This window comes from Calonectris borealis, chromosome 7, assembly GCF_964195595.1.
Source record: "Calonectris borealis chromosome 7, bCalBor7.hap1.2, whole genome shotgun sequence".
NCBI lineage: Eukaryota > Metazoa > Chordata > Aves > Procellariiformes > Procellariidae > Calonectris > Calonectris borealis.
The window spans coordinates 6847781-6868238 of NC_134318.1; the positions used below are offsets into that span (position 1 = coordinate 6847781).

The following is a 20458-nucleotide window of genomic DNA, read 5'->3' on the forward strand; positions in this document are numbered from 1 at the left end:
ATGCAGCAGGGAGCTACGGGCGGCTGCGGGGGAGCGGCAGCACCCACACGGGGCACCCCGCGGATGGGTGACACTTCAGTCCCCACCCATTTGGGCAGCAGCGGGTGCATTTGCTGATTTTTTCCCTTAGAGCATCACAACGGGTAGCTTAGAGCAAGCTGGTCCCCCTGCGTGCGTTTTCGGGGTGCACAGGAGGTTGCTCACTGTGCTATGGGAGCTGTGGGTGCTCACCCACAAGGGGCTAGGTGCTGATGCCCATCCCTTCCCCGGTGGGAGCTGATCCCCTGGGACCAGCTTGCTTGATTAAAGGGCACTTTGTTTGTAATTATTGTTTTTCCCGTGTTTGTGAGGATTAAGCGGGCAGAAACCCTCCTGGGATGAGCAGGGGGCAGGTACAGGGAAGGGTAACTCAAAGCGGTGCCAGCTCAGGGAAGGGAATGGAGCTTTCCCCAAAAAAAGGGGAGCAAAACATCCCCCTCCTGCAGCCTGTTTGCACGGAGGGGGGCCTTACTCTGCCCTCAAATAGCAAAGCAGCCCCACAGGCCGACTCACGTAACTCCTCCTGGAGCTTCACTTCGAATTCAAAAGGTACCGACGAAATCTCCGGCCACCTCGTTTCAAACTGTTCCCTGGAAAGTGGAGCCCGGAGACACGTGGAGGTTTGCAAACCGCAGGAAACATTGCTGCTAACCTGCTCTGAATTTGGAGCATGCAGCGAAACAGAAAAGTAGCTCATTACCATGCGGCTTTGTGGTTTTTACAGCAAACACCTCTGTGATGCTCTCACCAAAAATGTAACCCTTGTCTGGCAGGAAGAAATTCGTCGCTGGGGGAAGGTGTAGGCACAAAGTCCAGAGACTCCAAGAAAATGGCTTATCTGTCCGGGCGCCCCATCTCTGAGCTGAGCCCTTTGGCAGGGTGGCACATTCTTGTCACCTCCCCGTCCCCAGCTTTGCCCCCATGGTGACACAACCAGAAGACAGCCTTCAGTAAGGACATCCAAGTGCCTGTGCAGGGTCAGATACAGCTGGAAGAGGGTCAGGACAGGCTGAGCCTGACCGGCGGTGACATTGGGGTTAGCAGGTAGATGATGGGACCTGAAGGAGGAGAGGCCGGGTGTCCGAGATGCTCATTTTTGTTCTTCTCCTGAGCCATGGCAGCATCATCTCCAGGTACTTTCCATCCTACCACATTGCCACCCTTGGTAATAACAACCAAAGTGTCCCCAGAAGGTGAGGACTCCACAGGCCTCCTCCAAAGGCAGCGAGGCATGTTGGGGTTCAACCTCTGGCTTTCCCTCTGCCGTGGGCCGCTCCCCAGTGTTACCAGCAATGGTAAAAACCGGGTGAAAAGGAGAGGGATCCCACAGAGATATGTTTTGCTTGGGAGCAAGAGTGTGATTTAATTTCTGAACGTTTATCTCTGTACCCAACCGTTACCTGGAGATGCGTCTGCAGCCACGGCTCATTTCATTTTGAGCCCTGCATCCCGTTTGTGTCTCTTGGCAGGGTTGAGCCCACATTGGTCATTGACCTTGACAGGTCCAGCCTTCCCCAGCCAGTCCAGGGGTTGCGGAGCCAATCCCTCCATGGTGCATAACGCGATGTCCCCATGTCCCGCAGGCCACCACCACAGTGTATGTCACCGTCCTGGATGAGAATGACAACGCTCCCGCTTTCCGGCAGCAGCTGTACGAGGTGACCCTCGACGAAGGTCCCGCCACGCTCAACGCCACCCTCGTCACCGTGCAGGCCCTAGACCGGGACGAGGGACCCAACGGCACGGTTGCGTACACCATCACTGAAGGCAACATCTTGGGTACCTTCCACATCAACAGCGCCACGGTCAGTAAAGATGCCGGCCCCATCCCGGCCATGCCCCCGTCCTGCTCCCCTCACTCCTGGCCACTGTCCCCTCGCCTTGCAGGGGCAGATCCGCACGGTGAAGGAGCTGGACTACGAGATCAGCCACGGGCGCTACACCTTGATCGTCACCGCCACCGACCAGTGCCCCATCATCTCGCGCCGGCTGACATCAACTGCCACGGTAGGGAGCTGCCGGCAGGGTTGCAACACCACGACCTCGTTGGGGTCGAGGAATTCCCCCTCGTGCGAGCAGTTTCACATCTCCTTCCCAATGGTCAGCAGTCGCTTTTCCCAGCTGCGGCCAGTTTGCCCAGTTGCTGTCACCCCGCTCCTTCATGGGGGTTGTGAAACAGGGACTTGGGCAAGGGATGCTGATGGGTTAATTAGCCCAATTATGTGGTCCTGCAAAGACACAAACAGAAGAAATTCCCTGAATTGCTTTTAAGTTGCATTATAGAGGTCCCCTTGGTTCTACTTGCCTGAAGGGACAGTAGGTAGTAAAGCATTGCTAGAGCATTAATTTCTGCTTCATCTTTATCTTCTCAGATTATTTATCAGCTTTTTAAATTCCTTTTCCATTCCTTGTATGGAGGTTATTTAAAGCCTCTAGTCATTTTTGTTGCTTCTTTCTATAGCTCTTCCATTTCTCTTGGATCGCAGTGACCTGAACTTAGTGCACTGCTCAAAGGGTGGGGAGGGCAGACTAGCAGCTCCAAAGGAAATGTTTTGCAGGAATTGAATACACTGATTATTTTTGTGACCGAAAACAAAATTTGATGGATTGTACGGCAGACATTGTCCATGCCCAGAATGATTTTAGGGTCTGCAAGTGGAAAGGGTCAGTTAGCCCTTCTTCCTTGGCTCCCTGTCAGGGACCATTGTGCCTCATGCAGATATCGAGCCAAGTGTTTGCAAGTCCCCCAAAAGGAGATAGATAGGTTTTTATGTGTGAAGAAAAAAGAAACTGAAGGAGAAACACCAATGTGGGACGTTTCCATGGATGAAATCTGTCCCTGGCAGCACTGTGCTCCATGCTGGGAAGCTTTCAGATGTGTGCATCTGATACTGCTGATGGTGCTTTCCTGGCCCAGGAAAACTGCAGCAGAAACCTCGAGACTTTGGGAAGGCGACAGCTTTCCCTGCTCTCGGCCCAAGCAGAGACGTGAACTTGGAAACCCCTCCAGCAACAAGTACCGAAGCTAGAAGGGATAGGCAACACCCTCCCTACACGGCCCAGGGAGTTTGTGCCAGCACCGTATGAAAACATAGCTTTCAGGAGGAGGTTTAGTGATTATTTAAGATCCCAAGTGATGGGAAATCCATCACCCCGATAAGGCCTGCCAGTGTTTGTTTTCTCCACTGCTAGGAAACAGAGCAGAGATACTCTTCTGTAAAGATTAGATTTAGCCAGTAACAAATGCCCGTCTGATGGATTTTACTATCCTTTAACCCAGGAGGTCGGAAAGCTCCCCATTTTCAGTATCTTTTTCGTAACCACCTGTACCACCAAAGCTTAACCTCTTATTAGCCACTGGAGACTCTCCTCCTCCAGCAGGGCTTCTCCTCTCTGCAAGTTCCCCGAAGCCTAGCAAGGGGATAGCCCTCTTTTCAACATAGTATAGTATAGAGCCATATAAATGTCTTCTATGTAGTGTGACTCAGTTAAAAAGCAAGACTCGAGTTGGATTCCCAGCTTCGCCGGCAGCCCCGTGGTCTACTCTGTCCTAAAACTGTGGATGCTTTCTCCTTTTGAGATCCGTAGGATTGATTTCTAGCCAGCGAAGTGTGTCCTAGGCAGGGATGCTAGGAGGGAAACGTGCCAGCGGCGTTGGTGGTGGTTTGAGTTGGAATAAGGACGCCAGCTGCAAATTTCTTAAAGTTTACTCAGCATTAGGAATGAAGCCCTTGGAGAGCAAGCGTGCAGCTGGCTGCGGAGATCAGGCCTCTCCGAACTCATGGCTTTGATGGTCACATCCATGTCTGTGGGTTTTGTCTATCCAGCTTGGGTTTCAGGATGTGAATGTGGAAAACATTTGGCTTTTGTATTGACTTCTCCATCGTGGTGCGTGGCCCGGAGGTTGAAAAGGGCCCCACCTGTGCGTGGCTGGAGTTTCATATTGTCGCTATAGGATGGGCACGATCAGGAATAACTGAGTTTGAGGCTCTGAACTGTGGGCTGGCTGTTTGGTGAACACAGCAAAGCCAGAAATACAGGAGGTATTTTGCAGTGTCGCCTGTCCATGGCTTCCCACATTCAATGGCCAGCGGGCTGGACTCCCCTTCCACCCCTCTCCTCTCACCGCCTTCCACCCTCTCGCCCTGACCGCAGGTGCTGGTGAACCTCAATGACATCAACGACAACCGTCCCACCTTCCCTCGGCCCTACGAGGGTCCCTTTGACATCACGGAAGGGCAGCCCGGCCCGCGTGTCTGGACTTTCCTGGCCCATGACGGCGACTCAGGACCCAGCGGGCAAGTGGAGTACAGCATCATCGCCGGGGACCCCCTCGGTGAGCGGGGACGTGGGGGCATCACCTCTCCTTCTGGCTGCCCCATGGAGGAACCTGGCTTGCAGGAGCCGGCATGGGAGTGCGGGCAGAAGCGTTTCAGAAAAGCCATCCTCCCAGGCGGGCGCTTCTGCGAATTCAGCCTTTCGACACCAGGAAATCCTGTTCTGAGCAACAGGAAACTTAACCTGTTCGTGGCCGGCCAAGGGGGTGGCCGGGGCTTGTGCAAGGGAGGGGGGAAATCTGCCACACAATAAAGGCAAAAAAATAAAAAAGGCAAAAAAAACAGACCGCAGAAAGAGAAACCGAGAGCTGCAAGCGCACAGCCCTGTCCCCTCACCCCAGCGGGGTTTGCGGGGCGTTTGGGGACCGAGTTGCTCTGCACCCTGGGGTGAAGCTGTAGCTCTAGCCCCACCAGCACCCCAGAGCGGGTGGCAGAGGAGCAGCGGGCATCCCCAGCCATGGGGACGTACGGCTGTCCTCTGTGACCGGGTGGTGACTTTAGCCCAGGGTATCTGGAAGGCAGAGCCCAGTCCTGTCTCCAAACTGACCCCGCTGCAAAGCTTTTCCAGAACAAGCAGGACGCAGCCTCTCGGCTCGGGGGGGTCCGTGCCGTGTAGCCCACCCTGCTCTGGCCATCACGGGGCACGGGCAGGTGCGTGGAGGGCTGTTGGCACCTTCAGAAAGGCCCAACCAAGGAGTGTGAGCACCTCTTATTTGGCCATTCAACCCACGTCCCCAACTGCTGCTGGTACCTGGGGGTCCATCGGTCCCTGGCATAGACCCCAGCTGCCCACAGTCCTCCCATATCTGCAATAATGGGGCACTGGGGCTGTTGTCCCCAAGCCCGCCGTGGCGCTTGTCCCCTGGCTCCGAAACAAGCCGTCCCCTTGGGGAGCCGGGCCCTTGACAGCAGCACGGCCTGAGCCAGGGCCCCGCTGTCTCTGGCAGGGGAGTTTGTGATCTCCCCGGTGGAAGGGGAGCTGCGGGTGCGGAAGGATGCTGAGCTGGACCGCGAGAACATCCCCTTCTACAACCTCACCATCGCCGCCCGGGACCGGGGGGTGCCCCCCCTCAGCTCCACAGTGAGTCCCCCAGGGGCAGCATGGGGGGCTGCGGGATGCCATCCCCCATCTCCAGCTTCTGCCTTCGCTCTCCTCCCCTCCTCTGCCTTCCCCTTGTCCCTAGGGCTTTCCTCCCCCAGACCGTAGTGGGCTGAGTGGGGAAGCCCACCTCTTGCCCGGGGGGGAGCAAAAAAAGGATGGGAGGGATGGAAATAGGTGCCACGTGCCCACATCACTTCTCTCCCCGGCAGATGCTGGTGGGCGTCCGTGTGCTGGACATCAACGACAACGACCCCGTGCTCCTCAACCTGCCGATGAACCTCACCCTCAGCGAGAATGCCCCCGTCTCCAGCTTCGTCACCCGTGTCCTCGCCCGGGACACGGACAAGGGACCGAACGCCCTCCTGACCTTCGACATAACGTCAGGCAACACGGAGAATGCCTTCTACATCAACAGCACCGTATGGCTCCGGGGATCGCGGCCGCCCCGCGCCGGGGGGTGGGGTGCCGGGATGCGGAGGGTGGGCACCCCTGGCCCCGGAGCCCTGCCTTCCCTGGGCACCCATGGGTGCTATCTAGCATGCTGCCTTCCCTCACCTGCCCTGGCAGGAGATGCCCCGGGGGAAGCGTGTCTCACATCCCTTGTACATATTTTCTCCCTTTTTTCTTGGTAGAGCGGCATCGTCTATGTAAACCGCCCACTGGACAGGGAGCGAGTGGCAGAGTACAGGTTGACCGTCACGGTGAAGGACAACCCCGAGAACATACGCAATGCCAGGCGGGTAATTAAGGACACTGCCAGGGCCTCCAGCGGCACAGGCGGCAGGGCAGGTGGGAGAAGGGGCTCCTGCCATGGCCAAAGGCAGTAGCAGCCTGATCCCCCAAAAGCATCTGGGGGGGTCACTAGAAGGGGGCTGCAACCCCCTCCCCATCAGAGAACAGGACCAGTAGGATTTAGGGCAAGTCCAACATCTCATGTTGAGTCCGTGCAACAGCAGTAGGTATCACAGAAGGTGGGACAAAGTTGGGCTGGAGAGCTGGACAATGACGACACCGGAGCATCCTTTGGCCCTGCCAAGATGTCCCACGCATCACCCTTTGGGGTGCTGGCTGGGAAGGGTTGCCCAGCCCCGGGATGGCGCTGAACCTCCAGGGTGGTCCAAGGAGCACAGAATCATGGTTGCACAGGGCTCCAGCTTTGACCAGCAGTGGGAGAGGCGGGAGGTCAGTTCAAGGAAGGGACATTGCGGTCATCGCCCTCTTGTCCCCGTTTTCCTTTAGGATTTTGACCTGCTGGTCATTTCCATAGCGGATGAGAACGACAACCGCCCCCTCTTCACCCAGAGCTCCTACCAGGCCGAAGTGATGGAGAACTCTCCCCCGGGTAGGTGTCTCTTCATTCCCTTATATGTGGCTCCTGGAGACTCCCTTTGGGGCCGGGCGAGGAGAGGTGTCTCCTGCCCGTCATGGAGGAGACACGACGTTGAGCAGGGAAAGGCTGCAGGTTAGTGGGCCGGGGATGCTGAGTATGAGGGGCTCTTGCCAACTGCCCGGGGAGGTCAGCCTTAAGGAGACCGTGGCTTTGGTCCATGCTGCTGGTGGAAACTCTTCCCAGCACAGGTCAGGCACAACCCTGTGAGAAATCGGCCCCCTTTGGGAATTGCTCAACCGCAGACAGCAAGACGTGCCCGTGGTCTGAGCCGAGCCCTGGGGGCAGCCCTTGCCTCGAGGACCCCAACCTGCCTGACATCCCTGCAGGGGACAGGGACAGGGTGCCATCTCTCCATCACCAACACCTGGAGCCACCTTGCTCCTGGGGGGTTAGAGATAAAACAGCCCAGCCAAAGGCCTGGAAATACTCTTTTTTTGTTGCCTTCCTGCCATTTAAATCGCTCCCTGCTCTAAGACCTCAGGTACCTCCCTGTCCCGCCATCGAGGGACATCCCAGGCGAAGGGTTTGGCTGCCTCCAGGTGATGCCCTCGGCGGCAGGGTGCTGGTGCCGCCCGTCTGACGGATGTGTCTGTCTGTTTGTTTTTAGCCGGACGTTCCGCCACCTTGCCTGGGCCTCGCCAGTCGGTCTGCAAGGCTGCAGCAGCCGCCCCCCCGCTGCCTCCTGCCCCGCGAGGCCCTGCTCTGTCACCTCCTCCATCCATTCATTGCTGTCCCTCATGCGTCACCGGGGCGGGAGGGGGATGGGGGGCGGTCCGCAGAGGGCTGCCACCCTCTCTAACCCTTGTCATCTCATCCAGGGACTCTGGTCACAGTGCTCGATGGACCCATCCTAGCTCTGGACGGTGACCAGGGCAGCAATGCCATGGTGACCTACCAGCTCCTGGAGACATCCCTGGACCTCTTCGTTATCCACAACAGGACAGGTGGGGTGGCTCAGCAGGTCCCCATCCCCAGCCTGGGGCCACCAGGCAGCCGTGGGGTCTGTCACTGGGCTTTTCCCCTCCTCCAGGTGTTGTTTCGGTGAAGCCCGGTGACGTGATAGACAGAGAGGCTTTGCTGGACCCTTGCCTGGAGTTCACACTGGTGGCTTATGACATAGGGGGGCTGAACAGCACTGCCAGCCTGGTGGTGACCGTCCTGGATGACAATGACAACCGCCCTGTCTTCCAGCCAGCATCTGTCACGGCACGGCTGCAGGAAAACAGCCCCCCAGGTCAGGAGAGGGCTGAGACTGGGTGGAGGGTGGGCAATGGGGAGACCTGGGTGTCCCCTGGGACTGTGAAGATCCAGCTCCCAGTGTCAGGGCTGGCCAGGATGGGGCTGAAGGGAAAATTTGGGAATTAGGGCTGCTTGACGGTATTTGCCTTGGGAGCGGGGGCTTGTTGCTGCTGCCCTCCAACCCTCGCTTGAGAGGATTGTGTCCCCCCTTTCCAGGCTTCTCCATCCTCCAGGTCACGGCCACAGATGCCGACAGCGGCCTCAACCAGCAGCTGGATTACCGGATCGAGGGTGGCGGCCAGGACAAGTTCCTGATCGACGCCGTCACGGGGGTGATCCGTGTGGCCAACATCAGCATTGACCGGGAGGAGCGGGATGCCTACCAGCTGACGGTGGTGGCCGTGGACCAGGGCACGCCGGCACTGTCGGGCACCGCCACCGTCCGCCTCCTCATCGACGACGTCAATGACTGCCGGCCCGAGTTCATCAACCCCATCCAGACGGTCAGCGTCCCTGAGTCGGCCGTCCCCGGCACTGTGGTGGCTGAGGTGACCGCCATCGACCGGGACCTCCACCCCCGCCTGGAGTACTACCTGCTGGAGATCGTGGCCCGTGACGACACGGACGCGCTGGTGCCCGACCAGCAAGGAGCGTTCGTGGTGGATTTTAGGACAGGTAGGAGAGCGGGAAGGGCTGCGCGGGCGGAGCGGACCCCTCTCCTCGCTTCTGCTTTCTTCTTCTTCTCTGCCTGGAGGTAGGTGTCCAAGGCACGGGGAGATGACGCTCCCCTCCTGCCTCCCTGCTCTCCTCCTCCGGCTGCCCCGACTCACCCTGCCCTGTCCTCTCTTCCCCGTCCGACTGACTTAACTAACCCTTTTCTTCCCTTTCCGGCTCTCGGCCCGCCAGGTTTGTCTCTGTGTCTGTGCTCATTTCTCTCTCCGCGCCATCCGTCGCCTCCCTCCATCTCACCCATCACCATCGCAGGCGGCCCCGCTGCGGGCCGGGGGCTGCTCAGCCTTGGCAGACCGGACGCGGGCACCCACGCTGGGGGGTGCGGGGGGGCGACTCTGGGGTAAGTGGTGGGCGGCGGGCTCTACCCTCGGGGAAGGAGGGCCAGGAGCTCCCCGCATCTGTTTTGGAAGCACAGAGCTGCTCCGGGAGAGAAAAGCACCCTTGTTGGAACGGATACAGGACAAGACTCTTAAAGACAGCCGGATGCTGAGCTAAGGTGGATGGGGTCGTGCAGGGGAGCAGCAGCAGCTGCTCCCAAACCCCTCTCGTCCGCACAACCCAAACCCTTACCCCCGCTGAGGCAGCGTGAGCCCCAGTTAGCTGGGCAGAGCGGGGCAGGCAGGAAGGCAGGAGATGGAGAGCAGGGGGAGAGACGTCGTCTCCTCCCGTAGCTATGGAGCGTTTTCCCCGTTTAGCCTTTGGGGAGAGGCGGGAGCGCAAGTGCAGCGGAGGGTGCAGCAGTCGGCTGGTGCAGACCCATCTGCCGAGGGTCCTCAGTGGGGGCGGCGCAGGCACAGCCTGTGACCCCCATCTTTTTGGGGTTCCTAGGAGCTGTGAAGATCAAAACCCCCCTCAACCGGGAACTGGTGGCCACCTACGAGGTCACCATCTCCGTCCACGACAATGCCAGCGAAGTCATCGACCGCTCGGTCAGTGTGCCCAACGGTAAGCGTGGGCTCCTGCCAGGCAGTGCCGAGCCGGGGCTGGTGGCTGCCGGGGGCTGGCACAACCTTTCCCAGGCACCGGTGCAGCTTCTGGGTAGCCGGCAGCTCTCCCACCCCCGTCTCCATCCTGACCAGCAACATTTCCAGTGGGAGCAGTCCTGGACCAGCTCCCAGCAGGTTCGGGTTCCCCTCTGAGTCCTCCTTTAGCGAATGGCCCAGATATCCCAGGGCTGCACTGGGGATGGAGAGGACCGTGTGCCCATAGCCGTACCATGGGAGACACCCGTTTCTTCATTACCATCCCCATGATGTCTTGCCACCCTTCCTCTGGTAGATCCAGGCCCGTGTATCAGAAGGCACACGCAGATCAGGAGTAGGTCTGAAGTAGGTGAGACTGTCCCACAGCCAGCTCAGGGCATAGCAGCTTTGCTGAATATTGCCATTTTTCTTGATGAACCAGCTCCTTTTAGTTGGCTTTCCCAGAGATTCATGTTTGTATCTTTACAACCCTCCTTTCTCCCATCCTTCCTTCCCTTCTCTTTCTGACTTGTCGTCTTCCTCTTCTCTTCGCCTGTGGTCTCCACCATGGCCACAGCCAAGCTGACAGTCAACGTCTTGGACGTCAATGACAATACGCCCCGCTTCCGCCCCTTCGGGGTCACCTATTTCACCGAGAGGATCCTGGAGGGAGCCACACAGGGCACCACACTCATCTCCATCTCAGCGGTGGACCCGGACAAAGGTGCCAATGGGCAGATCACCTACGAGCTGCTGAACCTCTCCCCAGAAGGCTACGCCTGCCTCGAAGAACAGTCGGCAGGTCAGTGGCCTGGGGCGGTGGGAGTCTGGGGCAGGTCGGTGGCCTGGGGCAGGTTTCTCATTTCAGGGTCTGCCATCCTCTAGGGAAGGTCGTGGCCAACAGGACGGTGGACTACGAGGAGGTGCAGTGGCTGAACTTCACCATCCGAGCTTCCGACAACGGCTCTCCCCGCAGATCCGCTGAGATCCCTGTGTACCTCCAGATAGTGGACGTCAATGACAACAATCCCGTTTTCAGCCAACCGTCCTACCAGGTGAGCTGGGCTCCCCCATCCAAGTCCGTGTGGGGCTGGGCAGTGCCTGCCCGGAAAGGACGGGCGCAGAGCTAGGGGTTCTCCAGGGACACCGTCTCTTCCCTCTGTCTGTGCTTGAACCGTCTGAAGAAGATGGTCAACCCACCAATGTAGTCTGTGTGAACATCTTGGTCTGGGTCCAGCTGTGCCCACCCCTGGGTGCCACCCTGCACCCCTGGTTACTGCCAGCTAAAACAGCAAGTGATGCAGCAACTGGTCCTGCCCTGCTCCCTTTCCTTGCAGAAAGCTGTCTTTGAGGACGTGCCGTTGGGTACGGTCATCCTGAGGGTCAAGGCCACAGATGCAGATTCTGGGCGTTTTGCTCTCATCCAGTACAGCCTGGGGGATGGAGAGGGCAAGTTTGGGATAAATCCCAACACGGTAAGGAGCCAAGCAAGGGCGGAACAGAGGGGGAAAAGGGAGGGGAGGCTGACATGGTCCCACCTTGTGCCTTGCTCCCACACCTCACCTTCTGCCCCTTCTCGAGTACCAGCTCTGCCAGACGAGATCCACCTGAAGCTCTCTGTGTGCTGCAGGGTGACATCTACATCCTGTCAGCCCTGGACCGGGAGAAGAAGGATCACTACACGCTGACAGCCGTGGCCAGGGATAACCCTGGGGACGTCTCCAGTAACCGTCGGGAGAACTCCGTGCAGGTAGAGCTCTCCTCCTCCCACCACCCCTCGTGTGGTGGTCCCCGGCAAGACGGTGTTAAAGCTCAGGCTCCCCTCCCCAGCAGGCTGGCTGGTGGCTTGGGAGAGGAATTAGGTAGAAAGAAGAGCAGATGAGCCCAGGGGCTGTGAGGTGGACGGTGCAGGGGGCTTTGTGCCGCGGGGACGGTGCGTCAGCAGGAGGGGACGGAGCAGGAGGGGCAGGGGAGGGCGACGCTATTGTCTGCAAGCGCTCCGGCGTGAATGGGTGCCCCGGCCGCGGCGGCCCCCATTGTTGGAGGCAGGAATTCAGCTAGCGGAGCTAAACGAATAGCAGGAAGGGCACCGCGCTCCTGCAGCGGAGCCGTGGGTCACGGCAGGGGTACGGCCCCCAGGCTGTCTCCAGCCTCACGTCACCCAGCCGGCTGTGCTTTGTCGAAGGTGCTGATCACGGTCCTGGACATCAACGACTTCAGGCCCCAGTTCAGCAAGAGCCAGTTCAGCACCAGCGTCTACGAGAACGAGCCGGCAGGGACGTCGGTGATCACCATGACCGCCACCGACCTGGACGAAGGAGATAACGGCGTGGTGACCTACAGCATCGAGGGCCCCGGAGCGGGTAGGTGGTGGCGGTGGGGGGCTCGTCCCCGGGGAGGAGGGTTATGATGAGAAGCAACTGGAGGAGACACAGGGGCCAAGCCTACATCCCATGTCCTTTGTTTGGAGCAAGTCTGTGCACGCACTCCTGGGAGCGATACCGAAAGCGTGGAGCTTTCAGTATTGCTCCACAGTTCCCAGTTCCTCGTGGCATGGCATGTTACGGCTTTGCCTGCCTTTGTCTGCAGCCCAGCCTTGGCTTATCCTCGTCTCCCTCACCCCAGCAGGACTTTCTATGTACACAAGTGTGTCTTGGAGCCAACTCACTGCACGCTTTAGAGGAAAGCTAAGAAGGGCTAAGAGGTTGTGGGTGGACAGTGATAGTGCCTGAAATCCAGTATATCTCTGCACACCGAGGAGTGATGGCAACCAGGCAAAAGCCAACAGAAGCGTAGAGGGGAACAGCAGAACATTCATTTTCTTGAGACCCATGGGCTCCTCTGACCACTGCCCTGTCCCAGCCTAGGCAGGAGTGAAACACAGCCAGGGGTGGCCTGGCATCAAGGCCCTTGGCACTGCCCAGTGGCAGGGATGTGGCAGTGGGCAGGGATGCTCTGAAAACCCTGAGACCATCCACACCTCTGGCCTCAGGCAGCCGGCTCTGCTCCATCACCCCTTGGCAGGGATTTCCCACCAGTGAGGGGTGCGCTGGGTTTCTAATTGCAGTTTATCTGGTGCGAAGTGTCCTGAGCCAGAGATGTGTTTTTCCTGCCCTCAGAGGCTTTCAAGATCAATAAAGACTCTGGGCTCGTCATATCCCGGCGGCGCTTGCAGTCCTACGAGAGGTTCAACCTGACGGTGGTGGCCACGGACAAGGGGCGTCCCCCTCTCTGGGGGACCACCATGCTCCACGTTGAGGTCATCGATATCAATGACAACCGCCCCGTCTTCGTCCGCCCGCCCAACGGCACCATCCTGCACATCAAGGAGGTAAATCCCTTGCGAAGGAGTCATGGCATGCACCTGGGAGTGCTTCTGCCTACCGGTGGCAAAATCCAATCTCTCTCTCCACCGGGGATGGAACAAGACCTTCATTTAACACGCAGCAAGAAGGTTTGGGTCATGGGGCTGGATGGTCAACAACAGCCCCTCTCCATACATGCGAGCGGGGATGCTGGGGCAGCTTTGGGGAACAGAAACCCCAGCAGCACGCAAAATAAGGAAACAGCCGGTCGCTGGGTGCTGAGCCTGTTTACAAACCAGGGCTGAAATGCTGACATTTAAGATGTTTCTCCTTTCTGGGAAGCCGGGCTTGGCTCAGCCAGTCCCCGGCACGTGCATGGAGCAGCAGCCACCCTGCCGAAGGGAATCGTGGCTCCACGTTGCCAGCCCCCACTTGGGTTTTGGGCAGCGGGAGCCTGCTGACCCCGACACAAGGGGGTTTGGAGGGGCAGGGGAGCAGAGGGCTCACACGCAATGCCGGGGCTGAGGGGCTGCGCGTGTGCAAGCAGGAGATCCCCCTGCGGTCCAACATCTACGAGGTCTACGCCACGGACAAAGACGAGGGCCTCAACGGAGCGGTGCTCTACAACCTGCTGAAAACTGGGGCAGGGAACAAAGACTGGGAGTATTTCAGCATCGACTCGGTCAGCGGGCTGATCCAGACGGCCATGCGGCTGGACCGGGAGAAGCAGGCGGTGTACAACGTGAGCCAGGCGGCAGCACGCCCACGGGGTGACCGGGATGGTCCTGGAGGCTGCGGGTCCGGTGCGGGGCTGGGAGGATGCACGTGATGTGGTGGGGATGGGGTCAGCTGGCGCATTGGTGAAGATGGCACACCTCAGCAGAAACTGGGTGGTTATCAAGTGCCATCGGGGAGTTGCATCCTGGTGGGCCAACTCCCAATTCCCTGTTAAATGCCCCCCAAAATCCTCCACCACCCAGCTGTCCTCTCTGTCCCTGCCTCAGCGATGTCTCCTGGCCCGCGTGGCTTTGCCCAGGACGGCCCTTTTGCCTCTCTCCCCAGCTGATCATCGTGGCCTGCGACCAGGGCCAGCCAGCCTACGAGACCATGCAGCCCCTCCAGGTCGCACTCGATGACATCGATGACAATGAGCCCGTCTTCCTCAGGCCACCCGTAAGGCACTGGGATGGAGGGGATGGGACACAGGGGATGCGGGGATGGGGATGCCGGCGAGCATGTGTGGTGGAGCATGCAGCGCTGGGCGTCACCATGGTGGGGAGCACAATGGGATTTGTCCGCTTTTATTTAAAGCCACCTCAATGCTCATAACCCTCCCTTCTCCCGGGGTCTCTGGCAGAGGGACAGTCCCCAGTACCAGGCGCTCTCCGTCCCCGAGCACTCGCGGCCAGGCACCGTGGTGGGAAACGTCACCGGGGCGGTGGACGCGGATGAGGGCTCCAACGCCATCGTCTACTACTTCATAGCCGGTGGGTGCCGAGCGGAGAGGGGATGGGCAGCTCTGCGCCCCCCTGCACACCCTCGCCAAGGGTTTCTCTCGCTCTCATCATCTCCAGCGCCTTTCTGCGCTGGTCAACGGGCAAGATGGCGTTTCAGAAATGCCAAGCCCAAAGGGACTAACTGGGGACCCCTTTCTGCACCCAGCTGGGAACCAGGAGAGCAACTTCCAGCTGAGCCGAGAGGGGAAGCTGCAGGTCTTGCGAGACTTGGACCGGGAGAAGGAGCCATACTACTCCATCATCGTCAAAGCGTCCAGCCAGAGGAACTGGTCCCCTCCCCGGGGCCAGCGGGCAGGCAGAACTCAGCCCTGGGACCTCAGTGGGGACCTGACCCTTCAGGAGGTGCGGATCTTCCTGGACGACATCAATGACCAGTCCCCCCAGTTCACCAAGTCGGAGTACACGGCGGGTAAGGGGTGCCGGGGGTGGGGGGCGGCGCACCAGGAGCCAGAGATGCTCCAGGGAAAATCCAGCCGGATGAAGGGGCAGTGAGAGCCAGCCCGGCCCCAGGTCCCTGTCCCGTATCTCTCTCAAAGGGGTTGCCACCGATGCCAAGGTGGGATCGGAGCTCATCAGAGTGGTCGCAGTAGATGCCGATGTGGGCAATAACAGCCTGGTGCTGTACAACATCTTGGGCATCCGCTACATCAAGCAGCACTCCAATGACTCTGAGGAGGTGGCCAACATCTTCAGCATTGGTGTGTACCCTGCATGCCACGGGAGCACAGGGCCATGGCCAGACGTTCCTGTGGCCAAAGACATCTCCATGGCCGGGGTCACTAATCCTGGGCTTGTGATCATCCTTCCCCCAGGAACCCTTGATGGGATCCTGCGAACCTTCGACCTCTTCACGGCCTACAACCCCGGCTACTTCGTGGTGGACATCATGGCCTCTGACCTGGTGGGCCACAACGACACGGCTATCGTGGGGATTTACATCCTGCGGGATGACCAGCGGGTCAAAATCATCATCAATGAGATCCCCGACAAAGTCAGGCAGTTCGAGGAGGAGTTCATCAGCCTGCTCTCCAACATCACGGGCGCCATCGTCAACACAGATGATGTGCAGGTAACCATCCACCTTTGAGGTTGCTTCGAGGGGTAGGTAACATTCCACATGCTGCTTGGGAGGTCTCCTTTGAGGGTGTCCTGTCTGTATAAACCATAGACACCCCTGACCTCTGAAGATGATGGATACACCCCAGGTTGGGGTGTATCGAAGGGGTCCAGACCGACCCCATGCCAGGCTTGAGGGTCTCTTGCCACGTGAACACACCTCGGGAGTTGCCCCGGGAGGAGACACCTCTCCCACACTGCAGACCTTGCTCTCTCTCCCCAGTTCCATGTTGACAAGAAAGGTCGGGTGAACTTCGCGCAGACAGAGCTGCTGATCCACGTGGTGAACAGGGAGACCAACCGCATCCTGGACGTGGAGCGGTACGTCACCTGACCCATCACCCAGCCTATCGCCTGGCCCATTGAGTCCTCGGGGAGCCTCATTAGCATCAAGATGCCCAAGCAACCCTTCTTTTCCCAGGGTGATTCAGATGATAGACGAGAACAAGGAGCAGCTGAGGAACCTCTTCAGGAACTACAATGTGCTGGACGTGCAGCCCGCCATCACCGCCCGGGCCCCAGATGACCTCTCGGCTCTGCAGGTAACGGCCCGGCTGGGGCTGGAGATGGCTGCTGCTCGCAGGTGGGGCAATGTCCCTTCCCATCCTCCATGGCCCTCCATGGCCTGGAGAGATGTTTCACCCAGATAATTTCAGGCGGGTGCCCACCGCCGGGTGCTGACTCCGTGCCGGAGGTTGCCGCTACCCCTCTGTCTCTCCTAGATGGCGATCATCGTGCTGGCCGTCCTGCTCTTCCTGGCTGCCATGCTCTTCATCCTCATGAACTGGTACTACCGGACAGTGTGAGTAACGCCCGGGCTCTGCCCCACCGACCGCAATGTCCCCACGGGCCAGGGGGACCCGCGTGGCTGCGCCCGGCCCTGGCAGTGCCAGCAAGCAAAGGAGGGCATCGGCTTCCCGACACCTTCTGCGCTGGGGCTCAGCCCGCGTTCAGAAATTGCCCCTTTTCCCCCAAAATGTCATGGTTTTAATACCGATAGCACCTCTCCCCGCCGAGCTCGCCGTCCTTACAGATACAGGGGCTGTTTGCAGGGTTATTGCAAATCTGTGTCCCCCTCTCCTTTCCAGCATCTTCCTTCTTTTCTGCCCTGATCCGCTGTATTTCTTTCGCAGGCACAAAAGGAAATTGAAAGCCATAGTGGCTGGCTCCACCGGTGAGCAGCGTTTGGGGTTCTCCAGCTGCATGAGACAGCAGGGTGCATGAAGAGCACGGAGGGGGTACACAGGGAGACGCGGGGGGTGTCAGCAGGGTGTAAATCGGAAGCCATCCTGCCCAGCGAGGGGCGATGGTGGGAGGCTTTTCTCAGCTTTCAGGCTCTGCGTTATCATCAGCTGCATCCCAGCGTGTTTCTGGTGGCCTTTTTGGTCGCCAAGTTTCCTTCCCTGATAAAGAAGTGCCGCCCCGTGGTTTGCTGCGCAGCCCGCCGACGTGCCGCCCTGTAACCCCCGCCCCGGCCTTTTGCAGGGAACAGAGGCTTCATGGACATCATGGACATGCCAAACACCAACAAGTACTCCTTTGATGGGTGAGTTCTCCCCTTCCTTCCCCTCCCCGCCTTGCCACCCCGTGGGATCGCAGGCTTCTCCCGAGAAAGGGACGCCTGCGTTTTGCAGCCAGGGATGCGCGGGAGGTGGAGACGCGATGCCTCTCTGCTCTGCGGAGGGATGCGGCCAGGCATGCCACGTGGGGCATGGCGCTGGCCCTGGGACGCGTGCTCGCCTTGAGAGCTTTCAAAGCCAAAAGACCTTGTGCCTTCTCCTGTGACTCCGTCTCTGCCAAGACTGGCCAGGCTCGGGGTAAGCAGAGATGACGGGCGGGTGTCAACCCACATCTGGATCCAGAGCAGCTGAATTCGTGCCTGCACAGGACAGGAGGAGGCAGCGTAACCTCAGCATCCGGGCTCTGGATGGGGTTAGGGATGCTGCCGCTCTTTGCTTGCGCTGAGAGCTGCTCCTCTCCCCCGGGCAGGGCCAACCCGGTGTGGCTGGACCCCTTCTGCAGGAACATGGAGCTGGCGGCGCAGGCGGAGCACGAGGACGACCTGCCGGAGAACCTGAGCGAGATCACCGACCTCTGGAACAGCCCTGCCCGCACCCACGTGAGACATGGCCCCCGCCGGGACACCTCCTCCCTGCGCCCAACACCCGTGCCGCCTCCTCAGCCGCTCTCTCCTCCCACAGGGAACCTTCGGGAGAGAGCCCTCCGCGGCCAAGCCCGAGGATGACCGTTACCTGCGGGCAGCCATCCAGGAGTACGACAACATCGCCAAGCTGGGGCAGATCATGCGGGAGGGACCCATCAAGGTGAGTGATGAGTGCGGGCACCCTCCACCGAGGGGGCTTCTCCTACCGCTTCGGTTTCCAGGTTCACAGCTGCGGCACCGGAGGGTGATGTTGCTCCAAAAAACGCTGGGCTGAGGCCAGCCTCCCGCCAAGCAAACCGTCTCCCTTGGGTAACCCGTCGTCTCTCCCTCTCCGCTCAGGGCTCTCTCTTGAAGGTGGTCCTGGATGATTACATGCGCTTGAAAAAACTCTTTGCCCAGCGGATGGTGCATAAGGCCACCGCCAGTCAGGGCGACCACTCCTCGGTCTCGGAGGTAGACGGGGTGTGCATGGGCGTGAGGAGATGCTTGCTGTGCCCTCTGGGATGCAGTGTGTCTGGCCGGTCCCGCAGGCTGCGGTCGCTCCCTGTGGACGTGGTCCCTGTCACCCAGTGGCCTCCCACATTCTCTGCTTGGCCAAAATGAGCCAAACGCTGGTTTTCAACTGAGGCTGCCAGTTCCCCAGCTCTCGTGACCCCTCCTCTGAGCATCAGCAGCACCCTCTCCCTCGGTCTCTCCCACCCAGGGGGAGGACCTTTTTGCAGGGTGGGCTCTGTCGATCACCTCCCCCTCTCTCTGCCGAGGCTGGCCAAAAAGCTGCAGGTCCCTGCACTAACGTGGGGACATCTTCCCTCCCCTCTGCTCCTCTGAGCTTACCAACCCAGCAGGTTTTTGAGGCAAAAAGGCTGGGAGAGAGGGTTTTGGTGCAGGAGGGCTGGTGTGGGGAGAAGCAGCAACTCCCGCAGCCTTCCCCCTCTTCATGGGGGGCAAAACGTGGGGCAAACAGAGCAGTGGGACAGGAGACACCTTTCAGCCCTTTTGCCCCCCATCCCTCCTTGCCCTTATCCCCCTCCAGCCCATCCAGCCTTCCCTCGACTCCTGTCCTGTCCTCTTGCCCCACTGCCCTCATACAACCCCAAATCCCAACCCGGGTCCAAACCCCCTCCTTGGCCGCTGCGGGGGCTGCTGCGGGACACACCACCCGGCCGGCAGCCGGTGCCGGAGCCGGGGCACCCACCAGCGAGCGATCCATGGAGATCATCATCATGCTGGTGATCCTCATCACCACGCTCTGAGCTTGCTCCAGAAGAGGAGGGTCCCGTCCCTCCCGCTGGGCTCCGGCATCGCAGGATGGCTCTGGCCATGGTGGTGATTCCCCCGCTCCGGGGACTTTTTGCAGCTGATCCAGAAGGAGATGGAGGAGGAGGAGGAGGAGCGCGGCCCCGGCCAGGGCAGCCTCCGCTTCCGACACAAGCAGCCGGTGGAGCTGAAAGGTCCCGACGGCATCCACGTGGTGCACGGCAGCACGGGCACGCTGCTCGCCTCCGACCTCAACAGCCTGCCCGAGGACGATCAGAAGGTGCTGGGTCGCTCGCTGGAGACTCTGACGGCCGACTGCGGGGGCTACAGCGACCACAACGCCCGCACCGAGTCGGCCAAGTCCACCCCCTTGCACAAGATGCGGGAGGTGATCATGGAGAGCCCGCTGGAGATCACCGAGTTATGACAAGCGGTGGTGGTGGTGCTCCTCTAGGCAAGCCAGGGCCGGCAGGGACAAAGCATGGAGCAGGGGGGCCGTGGTGGGGACGGGGAGCACCCCGAGACCGGCGCTTGGCCCCCGCTTCCCCTGCAGAAGGAGCCCGGGCCAACCGGTGCGGTTCGCTCCGGCAGCCTCGGAGAGCTTGGCCCCGGGAAAGGGCTCTCAGGACTGGTTTGCTTTTACTTGCCTGTCATTTATCCATGAAAGCATTAAAATTTTTTTTATTTTTCTTATAAAAAAAAAAAAACTTTTTTTTTTTTTAAAAAAAAAAAAAAAAGAAAAACCAACAAAACGAAAGAAAAGCGAAACGAATCCAATGAGTCCAGGCTGGACGGGGGTGAAGGTGCAGCGAAGGTGCGGGTGATGTGCCACCGCAGCATCCCCGGGCGCAGGCCGGGGACAAGCGGCCGTCACACCTCCACCACGGGCACGGGGAAGGCCGGGGCAGTGCGGGGAGAGGCCGAGTCCGTTTGGCATTAACGTCACCTTTCCGGCAAGGAAAGACCAAATAACAAAAACCGAAGACATTTCTCCATTTTGCTGGCTTTACCAAAACATGTTGCGACGTCGAAAAAGAGAGAGACTGACAATAACTGGGGCTTCTGGATGTGGAGTGCTCGTGCGTGTCTTTTATGCCCTTTTCTTTCCCCTTCTCTCCTGCTTTCGGGTTTGTTCGTTCGGGGGTTTGTTTCCAATCGTAACTTTGTGGAGAGTTTCGGGCACGATCTGTTTCGGGACTCAGAAATACACTGTCTATGGCTTTGGGTAACCTGTCTGTCGTCCTTCCTCCCCGGCCGTGCCGCGCCGCGCCGGATTCATCATACCCAAACCACCTTTT

At 59.3% G+C, this 20458-nt stretch overlaps 2 protein-coding genes across 2 annotated transcripts in view; both read left to right on the forward strand.

Annotated features, from left to right (window-relative positions):
• Positions 1-4906, forward strand: part of CDH23 (cadherin related 23) — a 198617-nt gene extending 193711 nt beyond the window's left edge. Inside the window, exons 39-41 of the mRNA XM_075155376.1 lie at positions 1623-1844; positions 1927-2046; positions 4195-4906. Of these exons, the coding sequence (XP_075011477.1) occupies positions 1623-1844; positions 1927-2046; positions 4195-4629 (777 nt within the window). The 3' untranslated portion in view covers positions 4630-4906. The remainder of the gene's footprint in view (positions 1-1622; positions 1845-1926; positions 2047-4194) is intronic.
• LOC142084528 (cadherin-23-like) lies at positions 4834-20385 on the forward strand. Its single transcript, XM_075155377.1, has 29 exons — positions 4834-4849; positions 5324-5457; positions 5688-5897; positions 6111-6218; positions 6718-6820; positions 7687-7812; positions 7899-8102; positions 8324-8782; positions 9668-9784; positions 10379-10603; positions 10687-10856; positions 11139-11276; positions 11432-11551; positions 11987-12164; positions 12921-13132; positions 13654-13848; positions 14169-14279; positions 14464-14593; positions 14769-15032; positions 15160-15321; positions 15436-15692; positions 15963-16060; positions 16161-16281; positions 16462-16541; positions 16873-16913; positions 17225-17285; positions 17729-17858; positions 17941-18063; positions 19261-20385. The coding sequence occupies exons 1-29, from the start codon at positions 4834-4836 to the stop codon at positions 19585-19587; spliced, it is 4620 nt and encodes a 1539-aa protein (XP_075011478.1). The 3' UTR covers positions 19588-20385.
• The last annotated feature ends 73 nt before the right edge of the window (positions 20386-20458 follow it).